The 25,683-nt window shown below is 42.2% G+C and overlaps 1 protein-coding gene across 1 annotated transcript in view; it reads left to right on the forward strand.

The window, feature by feature from the left end:
* NID1 (nidogen 1) overlaps window positions 1-12,675 on the forward strand; it is an 89,212-nt gene extending 76,537 nt beyond the window's left edge. The window contains exons 15-20 of the mRNA XM_003267296.3: window positions 2,731-2,857; window positions 6,762-6,933; window positions 7,884-8,041; window positions 8,592-8,715; window positions 9,428-9,540; window positions 10,526-12,675. Of these exons, the coding sequence (XP_003267344.2) occupies window positions 2,731-2,857; window positions 6,762-6,933; window positions 7,884-8,041; window positions 8,592-8,715; window positions 9,428-9,540; window positions 10,526-10,647 (816 nt within the window). The 3' untranslated portion in view covers window positions 10,648-12,675. The remainder of the gene's footprint in view (window positions 1-2,730; window positions 2,858-6,761; window positions 6,934-7,883; window positions 8,042-8,591; window positions 8,716-9,427; window positions 9,541-10,525) is intronic.
* Window positions 12,676-25,683: the final 13,008 nt, after the last annotated feature.

Consider the following 25,683-nt stretch of genomic DNA (forward strand, 5'->3'; position numbering starts at 1 on the left):
TCTTTGGAAAAATGTCTACTTAAATCCTTTTGCCTATTTTTTGATCAGTTCTTTCATTGTTGTTGAGTTGTGGGAATTCTTTATATATTCTGGATATTAACTCTTTAAAAGATACATGATTCACAATATTTTCTCCCATTCCATGGGTTGTCTTTTCACTCTCTTGATTGTGTCCTATGACGCACAGAAATTTTAAATTTTGATGTAGTCCAATTTACCTTTTTTTTCTTTTGTTGCCTGTGCTTTTGTTATCATATCCAATAAATTTTTGCCAAATCCAATGTCATGAGGCTTTCCCCCTGGTTTTCTTCTAAGAGTTTTATAAGTTTGCTCTTACATTTAGGTCTTTGATTCATTTGAGTTAATTTTTGTATGTGGTGTGAGGTAAGGGTCACTGTCCTTTTTGACTTGACCCCTTGAGGAGGAAGTATGTGCTCATCCTCCTGATTTTCCCAGTAAAAGATCATCCTGGTCCACCACTTCCTTGGTCCTGAGACCCTCCCTCCTGAATCCTTCTCTGGCTTCGTAATGCCTAGTACTGTGTCCACGACCAAGCACCCACTCCCAGGGTTTCTTGTAACTGAACAATTCAGTGTTTCAGTAGTTTCCAGGCTATTGACAGAATCTAACCTCACCACATGCTGAGATCATACAGCCCAGCAGCTTCTCCCTGAGCCTCTCGTGGGCATCTAAAGAAAGGAACTCCTCACTGTCTGATCAAGGGAAAAGTTTGTGCTTCTGTTTTGTTTTTAAGTTTTTATTTTGAAGTAATCAGAGCCACAGGAAGTTGGAAAGGTATACAGAGAGGTCCTGTGTACCTGTCACCTGGTTTCTCCCAAAGGCTAAATTTTACGTAAGTATGAATGCCTATAGTTTTAAAATATTTTAATTTGCAAAAGATCTCTACAAGGCTTTGCCAAATCAACCTATGGGCAGATGGCTTGTTTTGAGGTGGTTGCTTTAGATAAGTTAAGTAACTCAGTGTTCTTTCTAGGTTGGAGTTTTGTCTAAATATCACCATAGTTCGTCATACATAATGAGCACCTAATAAATACTCGTTAATGAGTTACTGGCGTGTAATTGATTCGCCTCTTCTGAGGAGAGGCTGGCTTACTCAGAGCTAAATCTCAGTGGCTTTTCAAACCGAACTATAGCCCAGTAGATTTTCATGAAACTCAAATCACATGTAAAACGTTACTCAACTTTGCCTCCTCCGGTCCTTTTCTGTCTCACTTTTGTAAGAACCAATGTGTGGAAAAGGACTCTGGGTGTGTTTGCTGAAGGAAATGTTTTCTTTCCTTAATGCCATGGAGGGCCAGAGAAGTTGATGAGCATGTTTGCTGAAGGAAATGTTCTCTTTCCTTAGTACCATGGAAGGCCAGAGAAGTTGATAAGCATGGGATGCTGTGAAGGCTGTACCCACAGTTGGGGCCTGAGCATTTGGTTGTGATGGTTTAAGAGAGTGAATATCTTAAAAGTGCACAGCGTTGTCTGGGTGCACTGGCTTACGTCTGTAATCTCAGGACTTTGGGAGGCCCAGGCAGCTGGATCAGTTGAGCTCAGGAGTTTGAGACCAGCCTGGGCAACATAGTGAGACCCTGTCTCTACAAAAAATAGAAAAATTAACCAGGTGTGCTGGCACATGTTTGTAGTCCCAGCTACAAGTTAAATGTAATTGTTTACATTTAACCTTATTTATCCCTTCATTTATTTGGGTCTTTTATAGTTTCATGCTGCAATGTTTTATAGCATTCAGTGTGGAATCTGGCATATTTAAAAATGTTTATCCTTATATATTTTCTGTTTTTTTGATGCTGTCACAATTATTAAGGTTTATTTTCTATATTTTGCTAGTATATAGAAAAATAATTTTATATTGACTTTGTATCTTGCACCCTTGCTAGATTCACTTTTGGTTATAGTAGTTTTATAGATTCCCCATGACTTTCTACATAAATAACCATATTATCTTAGAATAGAGTAATTTTACTTCTTCAATATGTATGCCTTTTATTTCTTTTTCTTTATCACCTTCAAGTAGGCAAAGATTTCTTAGTATTCAAAAAGCATTAGCCATAAAAGGAAAAAATAATAAATTAGACTTACTAAACATTAAAAGCTTTTGCTCTTCCAAACACTATTAAGAAAATGAAAGGGCAAACTACATACTGAGAAGAAACAATAGGTGGGTGCAGTGGCTGGTGCTAGTAATCCCAGCACTTTGGGAGGCTGTGTCAGATGGCTTGCTTGAGCCAGGAGTTTGAGACCAGAGTGGGCAAGACAGTGAGACCCTGTTGCTACAAAAAAATTTAAGAAATTAGCTAGGCATGGTGGCACATGCCCGTAGTCCCAGCTACTCGAGAGTCTGAGGGCGAGGATGACTTGAGTTCAGGAGGTTGAGGCTGAAGTGAGCAGTAATCACGCCACTACACTCCAGCCTGGGCAACAGAGACCCTGTCTCAAAAAATACATATTTATGCATATATACATACACACACATACACACACACAAATTCCTACACATATAGATGTGCATATATATGTATATGACAAGAGCTTTATCTGAAATATACGAACAACTCCTACAACTCAATAATAAAAATTTTTAAATGAACAAAACACTTGACACTTCATTACAAAAGATATCCAAATGCCTGTAGGCACGCAGAAAGATTGTCACTATCAGATGCTTGTAGATGGACCATTCTAACCACTGGTCTTCACTTCCAGGCTAAAGTCATCATTGGACTGGCCTTTGACTGTGTGGACAAGATGGTTTACTGGACGGACATCACTGAGCCTTCCATTGGGAGAGCTAGTCTACATGGCGGAGAGCCAACCACCATCATTAGACAAGGTAAGCAAGCAAGTATCATTTTTCCTTTTTGGTTTTGCTTCTAGCAGCCAAAGTGTCCACGTATACCAGAGAAGAACAGCAAATGAAGCCAAACTTTCACAAACATTTCTCAGTCTTTTGTTGCATTACTATGATAAAGTGCGTGAGGTTTAGGCACAATCTACTTTTTTTTTTTTTTTTTTTTTTTTTTTGAGTCAGAGTCTCACTCTGTTGCCCAGGCTGCAGTGCAGTGGCGCTGTCTCGGCTCACTGAAAGCTCTGCCTCCTGGGTTCATGCCATTCTCCTGCCTCAGCCTCCCGAATAGCTGGGACTACAAGCGCCTGCCATCAGGCCTGGCTAATTTTTTGTATTTTTTTTAGTAGAGACGGGGTTTCACCGTGTTAGCCAGGATGGTCTCCATCTCCTGACCTCGTGATCCGCCCGCCTCATCCTCCCAAAGTGCTGGGATTAGAGGTGTGAGCCACCGTGCCCGGCAGGCACAATCTACTTTTCAGTGTTCAACCTCAATTCCTCAGTTGAGGAAATTCCTCATTAAGGATGCCAATTTCAACCAACGACTCTGTGCATTGTTTTTCATGCCTACGTTCAACAAATCAAGACTATTTTACATGGGTATGATTTATCTAGTTCAAAGACCATTACAACAAAAATCCAAAGGCCTCTAAAAATTCCACTGTGCCAAAATGGTCAAGTATTACATGTTGCTTAATTCAGTGACTCATCAACTGACTTGGGAATATTTTTGCTCATATGGCATTGTCATGCTGATGATATTTGTTCTGTGGAGTCATCTTGCGTTCTTTGCAAAATATTCACATCAAAGATACATCTTTAAAATAGAGCAGCCTCATTTTGTATTTCTTTTTACTTGGCACTGAATGTAGCTTTTTCTATTTTCAATGGAATGTTTCCCTCACAATTGATATTCTAGAAGATTTCCTGAGCCTGTGGAACAACTCCCGAAGCGTTTTTTCCCTTCTTTGTTGCCTTCAGTAGAGATGATGCAGCAGGAATGAAGCTGAGGTTAAATTAACTATGTCTGGCTTTGGACATAGACCCTGAATCCTTTTCTGGAAGCCAGTAGGCTATTTAAATCATGTCTTCCAGTTTTCATGCTTTGGTTTAGTGGAAAACAGTTTGAAAATGCCTATCTTTGTGTGTTAAAAATGTTATTGTTATTATCTACGATTTCATTTTAAAACCCAGTGGAAGAGGGGAATAGGTCATTGTTTGCTATTTCCTGTTGCTTTTGGAGCTCATAACCATCCAAGAACGCTGTAAGCACAGTAAGAAGCATTCCAAGCAAAAGCCTCGTTACTGTGAAAACACAGAATTAAACCAAAATATGATCTTTGTAGAAGAAAGATCACTGGGAATAATTTTCTTTTTTTGTTTTAAGAGAGAAAGAAGCTTCCAGTTATCTCCTTAGCATGGTACAGGTTGGTCCTTCCCTAGTGAGTGACAGTGACAGTTTTCTTCCTTATTTCATAACAACCCAGATCCCAGGCTTTTCTTTCTTTCCTTAAGTTACAGTCCCAACCAAGTATCTTTAAAAAGTATTTGAGGTAAGCAGTAAGGAATACTTCTTCCTCGGACTGCACATTGAAGGATAAGATTTTCCAGACCCTTCCCTTGGAAGAGTAGCTCATAAAGAAGTATTTTGGGTTGAGGGAGAGGAGGGTTGGTTGCTCTTGGGTTTGAGATTGGGACCAGGGCTGGTTCTAAGGAGACGATATGCATGGAGCTCATGGAGCTTCCTCAAGGTGCCTCGCAAAGACACTCTCACACAGCAGCTTGTATCCTCTGTTTTCTTTGCGTGTATCTGAGTGGCTCTTGTCTCTCACACAGGATGTGCTCACGCCAAATATACTCCAGAATGACTTATTCTGGCTCTATCTGAAAGCCAGAAGGGACCTTTGGAGGTCAGTCTCACTGTCCCTGTTCATCTAGGGACATGGGAAATATTTTAATATTTTATAAATCTCTACTTTGCGTTTAGATAATAAAGACCTTGTTCAAGTGGGGTTTCTAATTCTCAATAAACTTCCTCTGGTGGGCTTGCTTTCTGGGGGCTCTGATGTGTCCAGCATCCAAGGTCCACCATATTAGGGCTCTGGCGAAGGCTAATGCAAAGGGGGCTGAGGGTCTGCATTGCTTGTATGTTGATAAAAGAACACAGTATTGGAGCCAGATGTGGTGGCTCATGCTTATAATCCCAACACTTTGGTAAGCCAAGGCGGGGGATCACTTGAGGTTAGGAGTTTGAGACCAGCCTGGCCAACATGGTGAAACCCTGTCTCTACTAAAAATACAAAAATTAGCCGGGCATGGTGGCGCGCACCTGTAATCCCAGCTACTCAGGAGGCTGAGGCAAAAGAATCGTTTGAACTCAGGAGGTGGAGGTTTGCAGGGAGCCAAGATGGTGCCACTGCACTCCAGCCTGAGCAACAGAATGAGACCCTGTCAAAAAAAAAAAAAACAAAAAAAAACACAGTATTGGAATGGTTTCCTCATACCCCAGATCCCTCAGGTAGGGTAGCCTCTTCTTCCTCCTGCTTGTACTCCAGTCATACTAAATGACCTTCATTCCTTTAATCAGTAGAAGGGAAACAGTCCTAAGTGATATCAATAAAACACAAATTATTATTATTAATTTAAAAAAAACTATATAATAAAACACCAAATGAAATCTTCAGCTTCCAGTAAAGTTAGATGGGTGCTGAGGGTTTGCAGTGAAGGTTCATGTTACCCAGTAGCAACTCCTGGCTTGAAAATCCATTGCTATAACCCAGTAAAGACTGGGGTGTGATTTTTAATCACTGACACCCCTTCTTTGTACCCCTTATACTTGTATGAAAGTAATAACAGCTATGCTTTCTTGAAAGTATTATTTCTGTGAAATGACATTTATCCCTCATAACTAATGAACAAGATAGAACTATTTTCCATTCCCCATCTTAAGATCTTCCACTGCCTCCCCTCTGCCTAAGTTCTAAGTTCATTAACACGGCCTCCTACCTTCATCTCTGACCACTCCCCCACCCTCATAGTCTCCAGCCACATACAATGACATCCTGTTCACTTCAAGCCAACGTCCAGCCTTCCTTTATACCTACGTGCCAGTCCTGCCACCTAAAAAGCCCTCATCCAGGATCCTTGTCTGACAAACTGCTATTGGTCCTTCAGATGCCAGCTTCAAGCAATGTCACCTCCCCCAGGAACCCCTCCCTGTTCTCCCCAGACTGGGGTTCCTCCTCCAGGCTCCCATAGGACCTGGAACTCAGTCTCAACTGTGGTTGGCTGTGGGCTCATGCAAAACTGGGCCTCGGCTTAGTCATTGTTTTTTTGTTTTTTTGTTTTTTTGTTTTTTTGTTTTTTGTTTTTTTGAGACGGAGTCTCGCTCTGTCACCCAGGCTGGAGTGCGGTGGCGCGATCTCGGCTCACTTCAAGCTCCGCCTCCCGGGTTCACGCCATTCTCCTGCCTCAGCCTCTCCGAGTAGCTGGGACTACAGGCGCCCGCCACCACGCCCGGCTAATTTTTTGTATTTTTAGTAGAGACGGGGTTTCACCGTGGTCTCGATCTCCTGACCTCGTGATCCGCCCACCTCAGCCTCCCAAAGTGCTGGGATTACAAGCGTGAGCCACCGCACCCGGCCGGCTTAGTCATTGTTACTGTCCCAACATGCAGCATGATGGATACCCACAGAGTGAGTAAATGGCATTTTTGAATTTGTCACTTTGAGTGTTGTTTATCTTATAAACAACAAGCATTTCACATTTCCATTTGATTTCTTAAAGTGCAGGGATTGGACACCATGTGAAATAACATTGAGTATTCAGAAAAACCTCATCTCACCTGCTTAGAAAACAAAAAAAATTAGAGGAGCTCTGTGTTCCCTTCTAGATCTTGGAAGTCCAGAAGGTATTGCTGTTGATCACCTTGGCCGCAACATCTTCTGGACAGACTCTAACCTGGATCGAATAGAAGTGGCGAAGCTGGACGGCTCGCAGCGCCGGGTGCTCTTTGAGACCGACCTGGTGAATCCCCGAGGCATTGTAACGGATTCCGTGAGAGGGTATCTTTGTGTAAATATGTGTGTGCATCTCTTTGATTTGCATCTGCCCTTTTAGAAATTCTCAGATGTGAGGCTTTAACTCCAGCATCGCTCTCCTGAAATTAATGAGTACAGGACGAAAGAGTCTACGGTTGGTGACTTGTAGCTATCCATGGTACAATGCCGAACATGTATTACAGTGCGGACTTGATACCATGTCCCGCTTTCAAATCTTTTGCTGAGATACATTACAAGTTGGCATGCTCGGAAATTGGATATTTTCCATATGGCTTCAATGTGGATCAACACTCAGGTTATATCAACTCCAGAAGAGTAGCAGGGAGGCATAAATGGACCCCTGAGGCTGCTTTCTGGGGCAGACCCAGCCTGAATACCCTGGAGTTCCCTTCCTGCGTGTTTCTTCGGCACATCCATTCTTTTCCTTCTTACTGCAAGCTCTGCCTCTTACACAACAGGCTCTTAGATCCTCGACACTGATTCCTTCCCTTTGAGACCACATCTCCTATTCTGTGGCCACTCAGCCACCTCCTTGAAGGCTGGTGCCTTGACCACAGCCCCTGCCAATAACTGCTTCTTGTCCTAATCTGGTCCCCTGGGTCTGCTGTGCTCTCCTCCATGTGGGCCTCATGCAGGGAATTCCATGTATTTATGCCAATTATAGCGTTTTACTTTGTTTTCTTTTGCTAACAGCTTCATTGAGATATAATATGTCAGTTATGTTAAAGGGAACCAAATTTGTTAGTAACAGAAGCACCAAACTCAAATGAGGAACCAAATCCAAGTGTCTTTGCAAAAGAAAATGTGTTTTATCACCTCTCGATCCTTTCAGGCGTTCTGTTTTCATGTCTGCCAATCACTTCATTGAAATTCTTTTCAAGTGCTTTTCATAAACTTTTTCTCATGCATCCTTATTATTTCTTTTCCTCTTTCCCCCCTTTTTCCTCCTCCAGGAACCTTTACTGGACAGACTGGAACAGAGATAACCCCAAGATTGAAACTTCCTACATGGACGGCACAAACCGGAGGATCCTTGTGCAGGATGACCTGGGCTTGCCCAATGGACTGACCTTCGATGGGTTCTCATCTCAGCTCTGCTGGGTGGATGCAGGTGATGGAAAGCTGGACACTGTCCAAGGCGGGTCTCAATCTCCTAAGTCAGGGGTGGGCAAACTAGGGCCCTGGGGCCAAATCTAACCAGCCACCTGTCTTTATATAACCCAGAATCTATGAATGGTTTTTACATTTTTAACTGGTACATTAAATATATACGGGTACAAAATTGTATAGATACCTGCATACTGTCCTTGGTTTTGCCTCTTGGCCTGCAAAACCTGAAATAATTTACTATCTGGTGCTTTAAGAAAAAGTTGGCCACCCTCGTCTTGTAAGTGGCACTGCAGAGAGCCTGGAGTCACCCTGATACCGATAAGCAATTTGCAACTTACATTACTCTGCACTGGTTCGTGCCTCCCCAGCAGCAGCAACACAGGAGGAAGAGACAACTTGCCAGGTTTTAAGAGCAAGCCCCATGTGCTCTCTGGGATTTGTCATCGTAATGCTTAATTTCTCCCACTCTTGCCCTCATTACTTTTGTTTTTTTTGCACAAAGGGGCCATTTCTTGGGTGAACAATGAATGACTTCTTTCCACTCCACACAGGCACCAATCGGGCAGAATGCCTGAACCCCAGTCAGCCCAGCAGACGCAAGGTTCTCGAAGGGCTCCAGTATCCTTTCGCTGTGACGAGCTACGGGAAGAATCTGTATTTCACAGACTGGAAGATGTACGTCAGCTGTAGCCATGGGGGCTGCGTGGGCCTGCCCCTCCACCCACTGTCTCTGGGAGGCCAGGCCCTTCCCATCTGGCCTCTTGGCTTGACTTTTGAGCCTCCAGAAATGTCCCCTCTAGAAATGTCTCCTCTCCCTCATCCTTCTGGTTGTTAGGAGCCAAGAGACGAGCATGAAGAAGGAGGGAGGACAAGGCCCCAGGGCACAGGAGGTGCCATTTATCATCCAGATGTTCCTGACTGTGTGGTTTCAAGTCTTTAAACCTGGACTTCCTCAGCACGTCTGTTCTTTCCCCAGGAGCTGGCCCAGGGTCACGTGGCTGGTGGGCTCCATGTCCACTTCATGTCCCTGCTTCATTATAGTTGTCAAACTGCAATATTCCCACAGCCTCTTCTTGACCACCCCTTCCTGCGAAAGGAGGGATTAAACTAAGAAGACAACTGGCCAGGGGCGTCTGTCTAGAAAGCTCATTTCCTGCCTGGGATTTAGAGTGGGAGGGGAAAGCTAGCTGGTCTTTATCCTTTTGTAAAATGCCAGAGAAATGCAAGCTTGGCCCACCCCAGGAGAAGGAAGGGATGTCTAGGAAGAAGGCCATCATGTCTGTTTATGGCCTCCAGTTTATCCTCAAAATGACAAAGAGGCTGCCTTTTAGATACAAGTTCAAGGCATCAGATGTGTTTTCACCTTCTGCCCTTTGGTGCTTTGTAGGAATTCCGTGGTTGCTCTCGATCTTGCAATTTCCAAGGAGACGGATGCTTTCCAACCCCACAAGCAGACCCGGCTGTATGGCATCACCACGGCCCTGTCTCAGTGTCCCCAAGGTAACTTTCCTGTGCTGTCACTGTTGGGGTACTGGGGGCACCTGGAGGCTCTGAGCCCACACTCTGGCTGCTACCCGTATGACCACTAGTAGCCTTGATTATGCCGTAAGAGAGATCCAGTCCTTTGCATCCCGGGTCTTCATTAGCAGGTGAACCAGTTAAATAAACAGAAAATATTAGGTCATGAAGTCATCAGGATGAGGAAAAGCATTGAGTTTTGGGCTGGATATAAAAGTATAGGGTCTTCAGGTTCCCAATAGTCAGGTTATGATATTACAATGTTAGGATCTCTGCTGCTTTAAAAGTCCATCCATTTGGCCTAACAGCAATAACAATAATGAATGATAAGAATTGAAAACATACGTGTGGCACTTACTGTGAGCTACGAACTTTACATATATTAACTCACTTAGAGTTCTAAATATTTTGTATTCGTTAGTTCATGTAATCCTCATAGCAACCCTGTGAGGTAGGTACTATTATTATTTCATTTCATAAATAAGCAAACTGAAGCAACTTGCTCCAAGTCGCACAGCTCATAGGGGTGAGTCCAGGCAGCCTGGCCCTGGAGTCTGTGCTATGCTGCCTCTTGAAGGCCTCTCCCCTCACCCACTTTCTTTTCAGCTTCCCTCATCTTCTCCTGTCAGTGTGAAGCTAGGAGTGCAAACTACTAAAAAGAACTTTGCACTTTAAAATTCCAATTCCATGTTATAATCAGAGCTGGAGAACTTCCCCTGAGATCTGTTTACATAACCCCCAAGTTGGGAATCAGTGTTTGTGTCTGTCTGGTTTAATGCTGATAAAACAAACAATGGATCAGCTCAGCTGACTGCCTAGCACAGTGTCTCCATTCTCCTGAAGCCTTCCTAGCATGGCTTCAAGGAAACTAAAAGGGGGATCACACACAAGAAGGAGCCCACTATCTTAAGTGGCTATGGAGTCAGGTCAGAGAGAGGGCTATTGAACTGATTTCTGCCTTTTCCAGGCCATAACTACTGCTCAGTGAACAATGGCGGCTGCACCCACCTCTGCTTGGCCACCCCAGGGAGCAGGACCTGCCGTTGCCCTGACAACACCTTAGGAGTTGACTGTATTGAACGGAAATGAAGACAAGAGTGCCTTATTTCCTTTCCAAGTATTTCACAGCAACACTCTACTTGAAGCAACTTGGTCCAGATTGAAAAGTGTCCTCTGGCTGAGTGGCCACTAGGCCAAGACCCAGCCCAGCCTGAGCCCCAACAGCTTTTCCCTCACTGTTCCCCAAAACATGCATCCTGGACTTCTCTAATAGAAAAGTCTCCACCCCTACACAAGGACAGAACCCTCCACCCCTACCCCAACCCTCAGACAGACTTATACACCCCTGAGTGAGGATTACATGCCCATCCCAGTGTCCTAGGACCTTTTCCCAAGACTAACCCCCCAGTGGTGAACAGAACCTCCCAAATTTGAGTTGCACCCTTCCCTGTGGCCTTATGAGCTCAGCCTCACTTTGAGGTACCCACCATCCTGTCAGCAACTTGACCTATGAGTCAGGGCCTGACTAGGAAAAGTTGGGAGTTAAGGAGGGAATTAGCATTCCTTAATGTTTTGTTTTGGTGCTCTGAATTTCTTCTTTATTATAGTCCTATAGTTTTACTCCTCAGTTCCTCACCATCATTGTCTTGTCTTAGACCCCCATTATAATGTTCATGCTCTGCTTTTTCATCAAAACCTACCCTGTCCTAGAGATCTACGGGCATTTGGTGGATGATAATGAGCAGCCCCTCCCAGATAGAATGTCAATATTTGAGCAGTAGGATATTGGCATTTGTTAGTTAAAGGCTTAAATCAAAAGAATGTCCAATGGTAGGAATTTCAAGGTGTAGGTCAGATATTTGAGAATAGGGGATTGTTTTGATGTGCCTTAAATTATACCAAAGATTACTAATTATTCCTCTTTCCCCAAAATACTTGCATCCAAGGTTCTAGTCTCTGTTGCTGTGCTGGTCTTTAGCCCCACTGCTGGCACCAATGTCCCTCCTTTTCATGGAGACCTATCTGAGGTACAGGATGGGGCTGGCCCCAGATGATGTCCCACCACAGTCCCTCACCTCTGGCCTCCACATGACAGAACCAATTTACACTCAACCATGACCTCACCCCTCCTTGGTTTCTCCCTCGATCTGTGGCCCTTTTTGGATGTATTCTCATCTAACAACACCATCCGGAAAGACTGAATTGAATATTTATACTAATGGTTCATATCCTTTATTGCTCAATGATCTAATTAAAGGGATCATTGCCACATTTCATGTTTATATTTCTACAATTTGTTTAGAAAACATCTCCTGACCATATCAGTAGCTCATGTTATCTTTTTATCAACTGCTTCCCAGAGTCCTGAAACAATAGAAATTTTGGATTGAAAAGTTCAGCATAAGGAGTTTGAGTCAGTAAAGGATGGGATAAAGGAGTCAAGAAGATTCAATGAAAAGTATCACAAAAAAGAGATTGATCAACAAGAGAAATAAAAAAGCCCAAGAGGAAGTGGTAGGGGAAGGAATTTAAGAACAGCAATAAGTAAAACTCTTAAGTAACTCCAAAAAGAAAATGGTACATTTTGCCAAAGACCACTTATACTTGAGAACATGGAAGAAATTGCCTGACACTCTCTTTGGGGAAAAGAGTCTCTCCTCTTTTCCTCAAACCCCAGTACACTCAGCCTCTCTGCCCCACCTTCTCCTGACTTTGTCCTCACTTGCTTCTGCAGTACATTGGAACCTGAATTGAAAGAAAGTCTTCCTTGAATAATTGGAGTTTGTCTTGAGAGGCAAATATAGCCTCAAGAATCACAAGATTCGAGGACCATGTAGGTCTTTTACATAGCCCAAATCCATAAATTAGTCTCACTTTCTTTTTGTATTTATCGTTTCATATTAAACCCTCTATATCAAATGTTCATCATGATTTTGTATGATTTTTATAACTATTTTATTCATTTTATTAGATTTATCCTAAAATTTTTTAATGGTAAATTCTTAAACTGTGGAAACCACTGAAGGTGCTTATTAACTGTTCTCCCAGATTTGTACAAGTATTGGATGATTCCTTGAGTTTACAGCTGTACAAATAGTGTGGAAAATAAACTCTTTTGTTAAAAAGAAAATCTTCCTCTATCTTTTTTGAATGAAGAGATTTAATGTTGGGAGGCTGATTCACGATAGACAGACAGACAGCCACTTAATAATCTGCAAAACCTGTGGAACCCAGAAACTCTTACCCAAGTATTATGAGAGCTAGTATGTTTCTCAACCACAAAAAAACTTAGGGGTTGTAATTTACCTAAAAATGAGTAGGCTGAGTGCAGTGTCTCACACCTGTAATCCCAACACTTTAGGAGGCCAAGGTGGGTGGATCACTTGAGGGCAGGAGTTTGAGACCAGTTTGGGCAATACAGGGAGAGTCCATCTCCGCAAAACATCAAAAAAAAAAAAAAAATTAGCTGGGCATGGTGGCACACACCTGTAGTCCCAACTACTCAGGAGGCTGAGGTGGGAGGATTGTTTGAATCTGGGAGGCCAAGGCTGCAGTGAGCTATGATCGTGCCACTGCACTCCAACCTGGGCAACAGAGTGAGACCCTATCTCAAAAACTAAAAAAAAAATAAATAAATAAATTATATTATAGATTTCAAGCCACCCTTTTGGATATCGTTTTCATTGAGAAAATATATTCTACAAGCAGGCAACAGAAAAAAGTTTTCTGATTCAGCTCTGGAGATAAGCTATGTTTTAATTCTTTTTTTACCTCCAGAAGGAAGAAAGATGCTTTCCTGGCAATGGCTATGGAGTGAGACCCCTGGTCTGTTCTAAGCTGCCACCAACAGGCAGTGCCACTCATGCTGGCCCCTGGGTGGGATGAGAATGGCCTCTGACTTGGACAGAGTGAAGGGGGCTCAGAAGTTGCAGGAATGAGGTGTCCAGAGCTCAGTTGTTGCAGAGAAGGGAATTGGCACCATCAATGGAGCCAGTATACAGCCTGCCAGTGTGAATTTCTTGAAAGAGACAACTTATATATGTTAGGGCTAAAATTTCCAGTGTTTTATGCTGGCCATAAAATCTGATTACTCAAAGATGATATCATGCTCCATGGTGGAGATAAGAAGCTCCTGGAATCTATCCCTCCATTAAAACAATTGAACTGGCAAGAGCTGTCTGATGCAACTATTTTGGAATTCAGATCTTAGGGAACACTTGCAGCACCCAGGAGAAAGCTTGATGAGGAGGCTGGCAAGTTTTGGTCAATTTCAGCTCTTCACTTACTGGTGACTACCACCCACCTTGATCAGCCCCAGGGCAGTCAGTTGTGGGGACAGCAGCTCAGGTACTTAGTGTGGCTTGCTGGAGCCAGGTTGGACAATAAAGACCCAGTTTTTCAAAAACCAAGGTTGTGGGTTCTGATTACTGATTGTTGCTTTTGATCCTTGAGGGTCTAGCATATAGGGAAAAATTTTCATGATACTGGGTTTGTCAAACATTTCTTGGATAGGATATCGAAAGCACCAGCAACAAAAGAAAAAAACAGGTAAGCTGGACTTCGTCAAAATTAATACTATCAAGAGAGTAAAAAGACAACCCATGGAATGGGAGAAAATATTTGCAAACTCTATATGTGATAAGGAATTAATATTCAGAATATAACTACATTTCAACAACAACAAAAGCAAACAATTTAAAAATGAGTAAAGGATTTGAATAAATATTTACATGAAGAAGATACACAAATGGCCAATAAGCATATGAAAAGATGCTCAATATCATTAGTCATTAGATAAATGCAAATAAAAACCACAATTTGACACCAGTTTACAGCATTAGGATGGCTTTTATCAAAACAAAAAAAACAAAACCAAACAAGTACTGGAGAGCATCTGGAAACTTTGTCCATTGCCGATGGGAATGAAAAAAGACAGCTTGGTGGTTCCTCAAAAAGTTGAATATAGAATTACTATATGATCCAGCAGTTCCACTCCTAGGACTATACCCAAAATAATAGAAAACAAGGGCTGGAACAGATGCTTGTGTGTTACTGTTCATTGCAATATCATTCACTGCAGCCAAAAGATGGAAACAACCCAAGTGTCCATCAACAGATGAATGGATAAACAAAATACGTTATGTACATAAAATGGAGTATCACTGAGCCTAACAAATGAAATCCTGATACATGCTACAACATAGATGAACCGTCAGGACATTATGCTGTGGGAAATAAGCCAGATACAAACTATCAAGCAATATATATGCTTCCATTTATATGAGGTATCTAGAATGGACCAATTCATGGAGACTGAAAGTAGATCAAAGGTTACCGGGGGCTGTGGGAAGGTGGAATGGAGAATTATTGCTCAATAGCTACAGAATTCTTATTTGGGAAAATGAAAAGCATTGGAAATAGACAGTGATGATGGTTGCACAATATTGTGAATGTAATAAATGTCAGTGACTTGTACACTTAAAAATTATTAATGGCCGGGCTCAGTGGCTCACGCCTGTAATCCCAGCATTTTGGGAGGCCGAGGTGGGCAGATCACGAGGTCAGGAGATCAAGACCATCCTGGTCAACATGGTGAAACCCCATCTCTACTAAAATGTAAAAAATTAGCCAGGTGTGGTGGCACGCACCTGTAGTCCCAGCTACTCGGGAGGCTGAGGTAGAGGAATCGCTTGAACCCAGGAGGCGGAGGTTGCAGCGAGCCGAGATTGTGCCACTGCACTCCAGCCTGGCAACAGAGCAAGATTCTGTCTCAAAAAAAAAAAAAAATTATTAACATGGCAAATTTCATGATATATACATATTTTACAATTTTTAAAATTAATAATGTAATATACCCAAAACCATTGCAGGTACACTTTGAGTGAATTACATAGCATGTGAATTATATCTCAATAAAGCTGTTTTGGGTGGGCACAGTGGCTCACATCTGTAATCTCAGCACTTTAGGAGGCTGAGGCAGGAGGACAACTTGAGGCCAGTAATTTGAGACCCCCATCTCTACGAAATCTTTTAAAAATTAGCCGGGTGTAGTGGCAAGTGCCTGTAGTCCTAGCTACTCGGGAGGCTGAGGCAGGAGGATTGCTTGAGCCCAGGAGTTTGAGGTTACAGTGAGCTATGATCATGCCGCTGCACTCCAGCCTGGGCCATAGGGCAAGACCCTGTCAAATAAATAAATCAGCTGTTTTTAAAAAATCACTGTAATTAAAAACAAAAACTCCTGGATACTCCCGGTTGGCAAAATGCTGATCGTTGTTGTGGCTGGCTGAATTCTAAAGATTTCAAGATTCTAATTTAGCACTGCTCTGAAGAGACTTTGCAGACGCAATTTAGATGACTAAGTAGCTGACGTTAAAACAGGGAAATTGTCCTGGGTTATCCTGGCAGGCCCTTAAAAACAGGAGGCAGGCAGAAGAGTCAGAGAGATACGGCAGAAACAGAAAGCAGTAGAGGAGAGGGTGAAGGGGGAGACGGACTGTTTACACTTCCCTTTAGGTTATAGTTCACTAGGCACAGAGAAACCTTTAGGCTGAACTTAAAATATGTGAGTAGCTTTAGGCTAAACTTGATTTAACAGGGAAAAACAGGACTTTGCAAAAATTCTTTTAGGGAGTGTTCTATCCAGCACATTTGAAGACTACAGGTCTGGAAAGCGGGGAAGACGCGACCCAGAGCCCTCCGCAACAGCGTCACTGCCCAGATCTGGCTCTCAAGTCGGGCTGCTGTTTTTCCCTTTTTTCTCTTCCACCAAGATGTCAGGCGCTGCTGAAAGCTGCAGCCCGAAGGATTTAGAATTCCTTACAACGGAGAAAGGGTCTTTGCTCAGACAACATGGACTTAAGAGATGGAAGGGCCAAAAAGTCTTGAAAACAGGCTCGAAGAGCGGCTTCCTGGTAGCTGGAAGCTTACGTGGAGACAGATGAGTTTAACTGGCAAGCCTGCCTGTGTGCTCTCCAGCCCCCGTGATTCAGTTTAAATCTGGGCGGGTCTTCTCAAAGACAGTTCCAGAAGAGGCCACGTGAGGGCAGTAAGAGCCTCTCAATGCCTGTTTTTGGCGGAAGAGCGAAGTGGGGGCGGAGCGCGGGGAGTGTCCCAGGCCTGGCTACCCAGATAACTTCCCCAGAAGAAGCCACGCTCAGGCCTTCCCATCGTCCCACTCAAGAGCTTTCTTCATACTGGTGAGTTGCCTAACCTGCTACCAAAAGAACTTCCCAATTATGGTCAAGCCTCTTCATCTAAATTCAGATTTCCACCAAATAGCCCAGCACTTCTCCTCCCCAAGTCATCTCCTTACTCAATAAACATTTACAGTCATTCATAACACAAGATCCCCAGCCGTGGGCTCAGCATCGTACACCGAGGTACGAGTACACAGAAGTATTCCTGAGTGTATTCTGTGTATGCAAAAGTGCATACGTCTCTTCATGGACCAGGTTCTGAGTGAATCTAAGTGGAGAACACGGAATAGCAGGCTAATTCCAGAAGATTCGGGGCCTTTGCAAATAAGCGGGCGTGTAGTCACTAAGCAGATAGTAATAACAGGTGGTGCTAAATGATTGCTTCAAACTACTTTGTTAAGGGGATCAGAGAAGGGAGAAGGCTCAGGAGAGATAGTGCAGCAAGAAGCTCTTATTAGCTGGATGGAAATGGGAAAACTAACGCAGGATAACCTTATGCAGTAGAATTTATTGTGCCCATTGAGTAAGTCAGGAAACTGAGGGTTAAGGAGGTGAAGTAACTCGGCAACGGTCACGCCGTCAGAGCAGAGTCCAGCTCTGGATTTGGTTTACTCTAAACACCCTTCCTGACCCCCCTTTTTAAGAAATACCTTAAATAAAAATTTATTTTTACTTTATCTTACATTATTATTTATTTGTATTCAGCACATTTTCATTTAGAAAGTTGGAAAATAAAGGCACAAGAAAAATAAATAACAGTAATTTGTAATTTCATTACTCAATAATAGCCTCATCACTACAATCTTGTCCCAGAAATGTAAACACACACACACACACACACACACAATATTGTTACATATATTTTTGTAAGATATATATATATAACAAAAAATGCGATCCTGTTATACTTTAACAGTATCTTTGTTTTCCATTTAAACAAATGTGCATATGAACATTACTTTGAACAACTACATAATAGTATCATACTCTGTTATATGGACAAGAAACTCTCACCAATTCATTTACTGATGAACTTTTAGGGTGTTCCTATGTGTTTTTTGATGTGATAAATAACAATAAACATCCACCTATTTTTTTTTTTTTTTTTTTTTTGAGAGTCGAGCTCTGTTGACCAGGCTGGAGTGCAGTGGCGCGATCTTGGCTCACTGCAACCTCCACCTCTGCGGTTCAAGCGATTCTCCTGCCTTAGCTTCCTGAGTAGCTGCAACCACAGGCATGTGCCACCACACCCGGCTAATTTTTTATATTTTTAGTAGGGACAGGGTTTCACCATGTTAGCCAGGATTGTCTCAATCTCCTGACCTCGTGATTCGCCCACCTCAGCCTCCCAAAGTGCTGGGATTACAGGCATGAGCCACCACGCCCAACCCTCAGTGTCCTTATTAATATCTTTAGGATAAATTTCAACTCACAATTATTTAAAAATTCAAGACTTTCAATAGATACTCCCCAACTGCCTTGCAGAAAGTTTGTACCAGTTTATACTCCCACCAGCAGGAGTGTTGGAGAGGGCCCGTTTCCCTATATTTTTGCCTTTGCATAGTTAAGTTTTTCATTTTTGCCAATTACATAGGTGGTGTTTGTTTATTAAAATTTACATTATTGGCTGGTTGCAGTGACTCACGCCTGTAATCCCAGCACTTTGGGAGGCCAACATGGGAGGATTGCTTGAAGCCAGGAGTTTGAGGCCCAGCCTGGGCAACATAGTGAGGCTCTGTCTCTTAAAAGAAAAAAAAAAATACACTCTTTAAGTTGTGGTAAACTTTTGAAATGCACACTAGCCACTTAAAGTTCTTTTGTCAATTGTCCTTCTAGTCCTCAGTTGTTTTTTCTAATTGGGAGAATCTCACTGATTTATAAGGGTCCTTTACATTTTAAAGCTAATTAACTTTTGTTGTCTATTTTGCAAACAATATTCCCCAAGGGTTTGTTGTTGTTGTTGTTGTTTGTTTGTTTTTTGAGACAGGGTTTTGCTCTGTCTCCCGGGCTGGAGTGCAGTGGCGCGATCTTGGCCCACTGCAATCTCGGCTCACTGCAACCTCCGTCTCCTGGGTTCAAGCTATTCTCCTGCCTCAGCCTCTCCAGCAGCTGGGATTACAGGCATGTGCCACCACACCTGGCTAAGTTTTGTATTTTTAGTAGAGATGGGGTTTCACCATGTTGGCCAGGCTGGTCTTGAACTCCTGACCTCATGATCTGCCCACCTCAACCTCTCAAAGTGCTGGTTACAGGCGTGAGCCACCGCGCCCGGCTTTTTTGTTGGTTTTTTGTTCTGGGGGATTTGGGGACATACAGAAGGTTTTAATCTACATGTAGTCAATTCCTTCTCAGTATGAATTAGAACAAAAGTACCAGCCAAGAAGTCACGAGGCCGAGAATGTCCAGGCTCCACCCTGTGGCAGATGGTATTTTCCAAAATGGCCTCAACACAATCTCCCACCCCACACATTCTTACAATGGTGTGTCGATGTGATATTGACATTCCTCTCACCAAGAACTAGGGCCTATGTCCCTCTCCTTGAATCTGGATGGGCCTATGACTATAGCAGAGGGGATGACATGTGGGTTCTGAGGCTGGGTCATACAAGGTGAAACAGCTTCTGCCCAGTCTTCTTGGGATTCTCTCTCTCCGGTTCTGTGATAGGAGGAAGCTCAGGCCACATGAAGAGGCCATGTGCCTGGGGTGGCAGCTCCAACTGTAGTCTCAGCCTACAGCAGACATCAGTCACTAGACATGCAAACAAAGAGACCTCCTTGGTGATTCCAGCCCAAGCCACTGTCTGACAGCAATCTCACAAGAACGGTCCAGGAGACCCCAGTCAGTTTCAGACCATGAGAGAGAAAACGGGCTGAGCAGCCCTAATCCAAATTTATAAAATCTGAAATACTCCAAATTTCAAAACTCTTCGAGTGCCGATAAGATGCTCAAAGGTCATGCTCAAAGGAAATGAATATTGGCACATTTTGGATTTCTGATTTTTGGATCAGGGATGCTCAACTGGTGAATATAACGCAAATATTCCAATATTTTAAAAAAATCCAAAATCCAAAACATTTCTGTTCCCAAGCATTTTGGGTGTTTTTTTCATAGATAATTGGGGAACAGGTGGTATTTGGTTACATGAGTAAGTTCCTTAGTGGTGATTTGTGGGATTTTGGTGCACTCATCACCCAAGCAGTATACACTGCACCGTATTTGTAGTCTTTTATCCCTCGCCGCCCTCCCACCCTTCCCCCCAAGTCCCCAAACGCACTGCATCATTCTTATGCCTTTGCATCCTCATAGCTTAGCTCTTAGATATCAGTGAGAATATATGATGTTTGGTCTTCCATTCCTGAGTTACTTCACTTAGAGTAATAGTCTCCAATCTCATCCAGATCACTGTGAATGCCATTAATTCATTCCTTTTTTTGGCTGAGTAGTATTCCATCATATAGATAGATAGCTAGACAGACAGACAGACAGATAGATAGATGATAGATATCTAGACAAGGATTCCCACTATCTATCTATCTGTCTATCTATCTATCTGTCTATCTATCTATCTAATCTATCTATCTATGTCACAGTTTCTCTATCCACTTGTTTGGTGGGTATTTGGGTTGGTTCCACAATTTTGCAATTGTGAATTGTGCTGCTATAAACATGCGTGTGCAAGTATCTTTTTTGTATAATGACTTTTTTTTGGGGTAGATAACCCAGTAGTGGGATCGCTGGATCCAATGGTAGTTCTACTTTTAGTTATTTAAGGAATCTCCACACTGTTTTCCCTAGAGGCTGTACTAGTTTACCTTCCCACCAGCAGTGCAGAAGTGTTCCCTGATCACCTCATCCACACCAACATCTACTGTTTTTTAATATTTTTTTTTTTTTTGAGATGAAGTCTCACTCTGTCACTCAGGCTGGAGTATGATGGTGCAATCTCGGCTCACTGCAACCTCTGCCTCCTGGGTTCAAGCAATTCTCTTCCTCAGCCTCCCGAGTAGCTGGGATTACAGGCATCCACCACCAGGCCTGGCTAATTTTTTTTTGTATTTTTAGTTGAGATGGGATTTCACCATCTTGGCCAGGCTGGTCTTGAACTCCTGACCTCATGATCCACCCGCCTCAGCCACTCAAAGTGCTGGGATTACAGGCGTGAGCCACCGCACCCAGCTGTTTTTTGATTTTTTGATTACGGCCATTCTTGCAGGAGTTAGGTGGTATCACATTGTGGTTTTGATTTGAATTTCCCTGATGATTAGTGATGTTCAGCATTTTTTCATAGGCTTGTTGGTTATTTGTATATCTTCTTTTGAGAATTGTCTATTCATGTCCTTAGGCCACTTTTTGATGGGATTGTTTGTTTATTTCTTGCTGATATTGTTTGAGTTCATTGTAGATTCTGGATATTGGTGCTTTGTCAGATGTCTAGATTGTGAAGATTTTCTCCCACTCTGTGGGTTGTCTGTTTACCCTGCTGACTGTTCCTTTTGCCATGCAAAGCTCTTTAGTTTAATTAAGTCCCAGCTATTTATCTTTGTTTCTATTGCATTTGCTTTTGGGTTCTTGGTCATGAAATCCTTGCCTAAGCCAATGTCTAGAAGGCTTTTTTCAATGTTATCTTCTAGAATTTGTAAGGTTTCAGGTCTTAGATTTAAGTCCTTAATCCATCTTCAGTGGATTTTTGTATAAGGTGAGACATGAGGATCCACTTTCATTCGCCTGCAGGTGGCTATGCAATTATCCCAGCACCAGTTGTTGAAAAGGGTGTCCTTTCCCCACTTTATGATTTTGTTTGCTTTTTCAAAGATCAGTTGGCTGTAAGTATTTGGGTTTATTTCTGGGTTCTCTATTCTGTTCCATGGGTCTATGTGCCTATTTTCATACCAGCACCATGCTGTTTTGGTGACTATGGCCATGTAACTTGAAATCGGGTAGTGTGATGCCTCCAGATTTGTTCTTTTTGCCTAGTCTTGCTTTGGCTATGTGGGCTCTTTTTTGGTTCCATATGAATTTTAGGATTGTTTTTTCTAATTCTGTGTAGAATGATGGTGGTATTTTGATGGGGATTGCATTGAATTTGTAAATTGCTTTTGGTAGTGTGGTCATCTTCACAACATTGATTCTACCCATCTATGACCATGGGATGTGTTTCCATTTGTTTGTGCCATCTATGATTTCTTTCAGCAGTGTTTTGTAGTTTTCCTTGTAGAGGTCTTTCACCTCCTTGGTTAGGTATATTCCAAAGTATTGTAATTTCTTTGCAGCTATTGTAAAACGGGTTGGGTTTTTTTATTTGATTCTCCGGTTGGTCGTTGTTGGTGTTAGAAAAGCTACTGATTTGTGTACATTAATCTTGTATCCAGAAACTTTGCTGAATTCTCTTATCAGTTGTAGGAGGTTTCTGGAGGAGTCTTTAGGGTTTTCTAGGTAAACGATCATATCGGCAGCAAACAGTGAAAGTTTGACTTCCTCTTTACTGACTTGGATGCCGTTTATTTCTTTCTCTTGTCTGATTGCTCTGGCTGGGACTTCCAGTACTATGTTGAAGACGAATGGCGAAAGTGGGCATCCTTGTCTTGTTTTAATTCTCAGAGGGAATGCTTTCAACTTTTCCCCATTCAGTATTATGTTGGCTGTAGGTTTGTCATAGACGGCTTTTATTACATTAAGGTATGTCCCTTGTATGCCGATTTTACTGAGAATTTTAATCATAAAGGATGCTGGATTTTGTTGAATGCTTTTTCTGCATCTATTGAGATGATCATGTGATTTTTGTTTTTAATCCTGTTTATGTGGTGTATCACATTTATTGACTTACGTATGTTAAACCATCCCTGCATCCCTGGTATGAAACCCACTTGATCATGGTGGATTATCTTTTTGATATGTTGTTGGATTTGGTTAGCTAGTATTTTGTTAAGGATTTTAACGTCTGTGTTCATCAAGGATATCGGTCTGTAGTTTTCTTTTTTGGTTACCTCTTTTCCTGGTTTTGGTATTAGGGTGATGCTGGCTTCATATAATGAATTAGGGAGTGTTCCCTCTTTCTCTATCTGGTGCAATATTGTCAAAAGGATTGGTACCAATTCTTCTTTGAATGTCTGGTATAATTCTGCTGGGAATCCATCTGACCCTGGACTTTTTTGTTGTTGGTAATTTTTAAATTACCATTTCAATCTCACTGCTTGTTAGTGGTCTGTTCAGGTTATCTAATTCTTCTTGATTTAAGCTAGGAGGGTTGTATTTTTCTAGGAATGTATCTGTCTCTTCTAGACTTTCTAGTTTATGTCTGTAAATGTATTCATAGTAGCCTTGAATGATCTTTCTTATTTCAGTGATGTCAGTTGTAATATCTCCCGTTTCGTTTCTTAATGAGGTTATTTGGATTTTCTCTCTTCTTTTCTTGGTTAATCTTGCTAATGGTCTATCAATTTTATTTATCTTTTCAAAGAACCAGCTTTTTGTTTCATGCATCTTTTGACTGTTTTGAATTTCAATTTGATTTAGTTCTGCTCTGATCTTGGTTATTTCCTTTCTTCTGCTGGATTTGGGTTTGCTTTGTTCTTGTTTCTCTAGTTCCTTGAGGTGTGGCCTTAAAATGTCAGCTTGTGATCTTTCAATCTTTCTGATGTAGGCGTTTAGGGCTATGAACTTCCCTCTTAAGACCACCTTTGCGGTATCCCAGAGGTTTTGATTGGTTGTGTCATTATTGTCGTTCAGTTCGAAGAATTTTTAAATTTTCATCTTGATTTTGTTTTTGCCCCAGGGATCATTCAGGAGCAGGTTATTTAATTTCCATGTGTTTGCATGGTTTTGAAGGTTTCTTTTGGAGTTGATTTCCAGTTTTATTCCACTGTGATCTGACAGAGTGTTTGATATAATTTCAGTTTTCTTAAATTTATTGAGGCTCTTTGCTGCCTATCATATGATCTATCTTGGAGAGAGTTCCATGCGCTTTTAATAGAATGTGTATTCTGCAGTTGTTGTATGAAATGTTCTATACATATCTGTTAAGTCCATTTGTTCCAAGGTATAGTTTAAATCCATTGTTTCTTTGTTAACTTTCTGTCTTGACCTGGCTGGTGCTGTCAGTGGAGTATTGAAGTCCCCCACTATTATTGTGTTGTTGTTTGTCCCATTTCTTAGGTCTATTAGTAATTGTTTTATAAATTTGGGAGCTCCAGTGTTAGGTGCATATATGTTTAGGATTGTGATATTTTCCTATTGGACAAGGCCTTTTATCAGTATATAATGTTCCTCTTTGTCTCTTTTTTTTTTTTTTTTTTTTTTAGACGGAGTCTTGCTCTGTCCCCCAGGCTGGAGTGCAGTGGCACGATCTCGACTCACTGCAAGCTCCGCCTCCCGGGTTCACGCCATTCTCCTGTCTCAGCCTCCCGAGTAGCTGGGACTACAGGTGCCCGCCAACACGCCTGGCTAATTTTTTGTATTTTTAGTAGAGACGGGGTTTCACCATGTTAGCCAGGATGGTCTCGATCTCCTGACCTCATGATCCGCCCACCTCGGCCTCCCAAAGTGCTGGGATTACAGGCTTGAGCCACCGCGCCTGGCCCTCTTTGTCTCTTTTAACTGCTGTTGCTTTAAAGTTTGTTTTGTCTGATGTAAGAATAGCTACCCCTGCTTGCTTTTGTTCTCTTATTTGCATGAACTGCCTCTTTTTTTTGTTTTTTTGTTTTTTTTTTTTTTTTTGAGACAGAGTCTCTCTCTGTTGCCCAGGCTGGAGTGCAGTGGTGCAATCTTGGTTCACTGCAACCTCTGCCTGCCACGTTCAAGCAATTCTCCTGCCTTAGGCTCCTGAGTAGCTGAGACTACAGGCACGTGCCACCATGCCCAGCTAATTTTTTGTATTTTTAGGAGAGACGGGGTTTCACCATGCTGGCCAGGCTGGTCTTGAACTCCTGACCTCATGATACGCCCACCTTGGCCTCCCAAAGTGCTGGGTGGCGTGAGCCACCACGCCTGGCTGAAATGCCTTTTCCCACCCCTTTAAGTTTATGTGAGATGTGAGTCCTTATGTATTAGGTGAATCTCCTGAAGGCAGGCAGACAGTTGGTGAGTTTTTGTCCATTCTGTGGTTCTGTATCTTTTAGGTGGAGCACTTAGGCCATTTACATCCAATGTAACTATTGAGGTGTGAGGTACCATTGCATTCATCATGCTCTTTGTTGCCAGTGTACTTAGGTTTTTTTGGTTTTGGCTTTTGCTTTTTAACTTGCATGTTTGTTTTATAGGCCCTGTGTGACTTATGCTTTAAAGAGGTTCTGTTTTGATGTGTTTCCAGGATTTGTTACAAGATTTAGAGCTCCTTTTAGCAGTTCTTCTAGTAGTAGCTTGGTGATGGCGAATTGTCTCAGCATTTGTTTGTCTAAAAACGACTATATCTTTCCTTCATATATGATGCTTTGTGTTGCTGGATACGAAATTCTTGGCTGATAATTGTTTTGTTTGAGGAAGCTGAAGATAGGGCTCCAATCCCTTCTAGCTTATAGGGTTTCTGCTGAGAAATCTGCTGTTAATCTGATGGGTTTTCTTTTTATAGTCTACCTGGTGCTTCTGTCTCACAGCTCTTAAGATTCTTTCCTTCGTCTTAACTTTGGATAACCTGATGACAATGTGCCTAGGCAATGATCTTTTTGAGATGAATTTCCTAGGTGCTCTTTGTGCTTCTTGTATTTGGATGTCTAGGTCTCTAGCAAGGCCAGGGAAGTTTTCCTTGATTATTCCCTGAAGTATGTTTTTCAAACTTTTAGATTTCTCTTCTTCCTCAGGAACACTGATTATTCTTAGGTTTAGTCATTTAACATAATCCCCGACTTCTTCGAGGCTTTGCTCATATTTTCTTATTCTTTTTTTCTTTATCTTTGTTGGATTGGGTTAATTCAAAGACCTTGTCTTTGAGCTCTG

The sequence above is a fragment of the Nomascus leucogenys genome, chromosome 5, assembly GCF_006542625.1.
Source record: "Nomascus leucogenys isolate Asia chromosome 5, Asia_NLE_v1, whole genome shotgun sequence".
NCBI lineage: Eukaryota > Metazoa > Chordata > Mammalia > Primates > Hylobatidae > Nomascus > Nomascus leucogenys.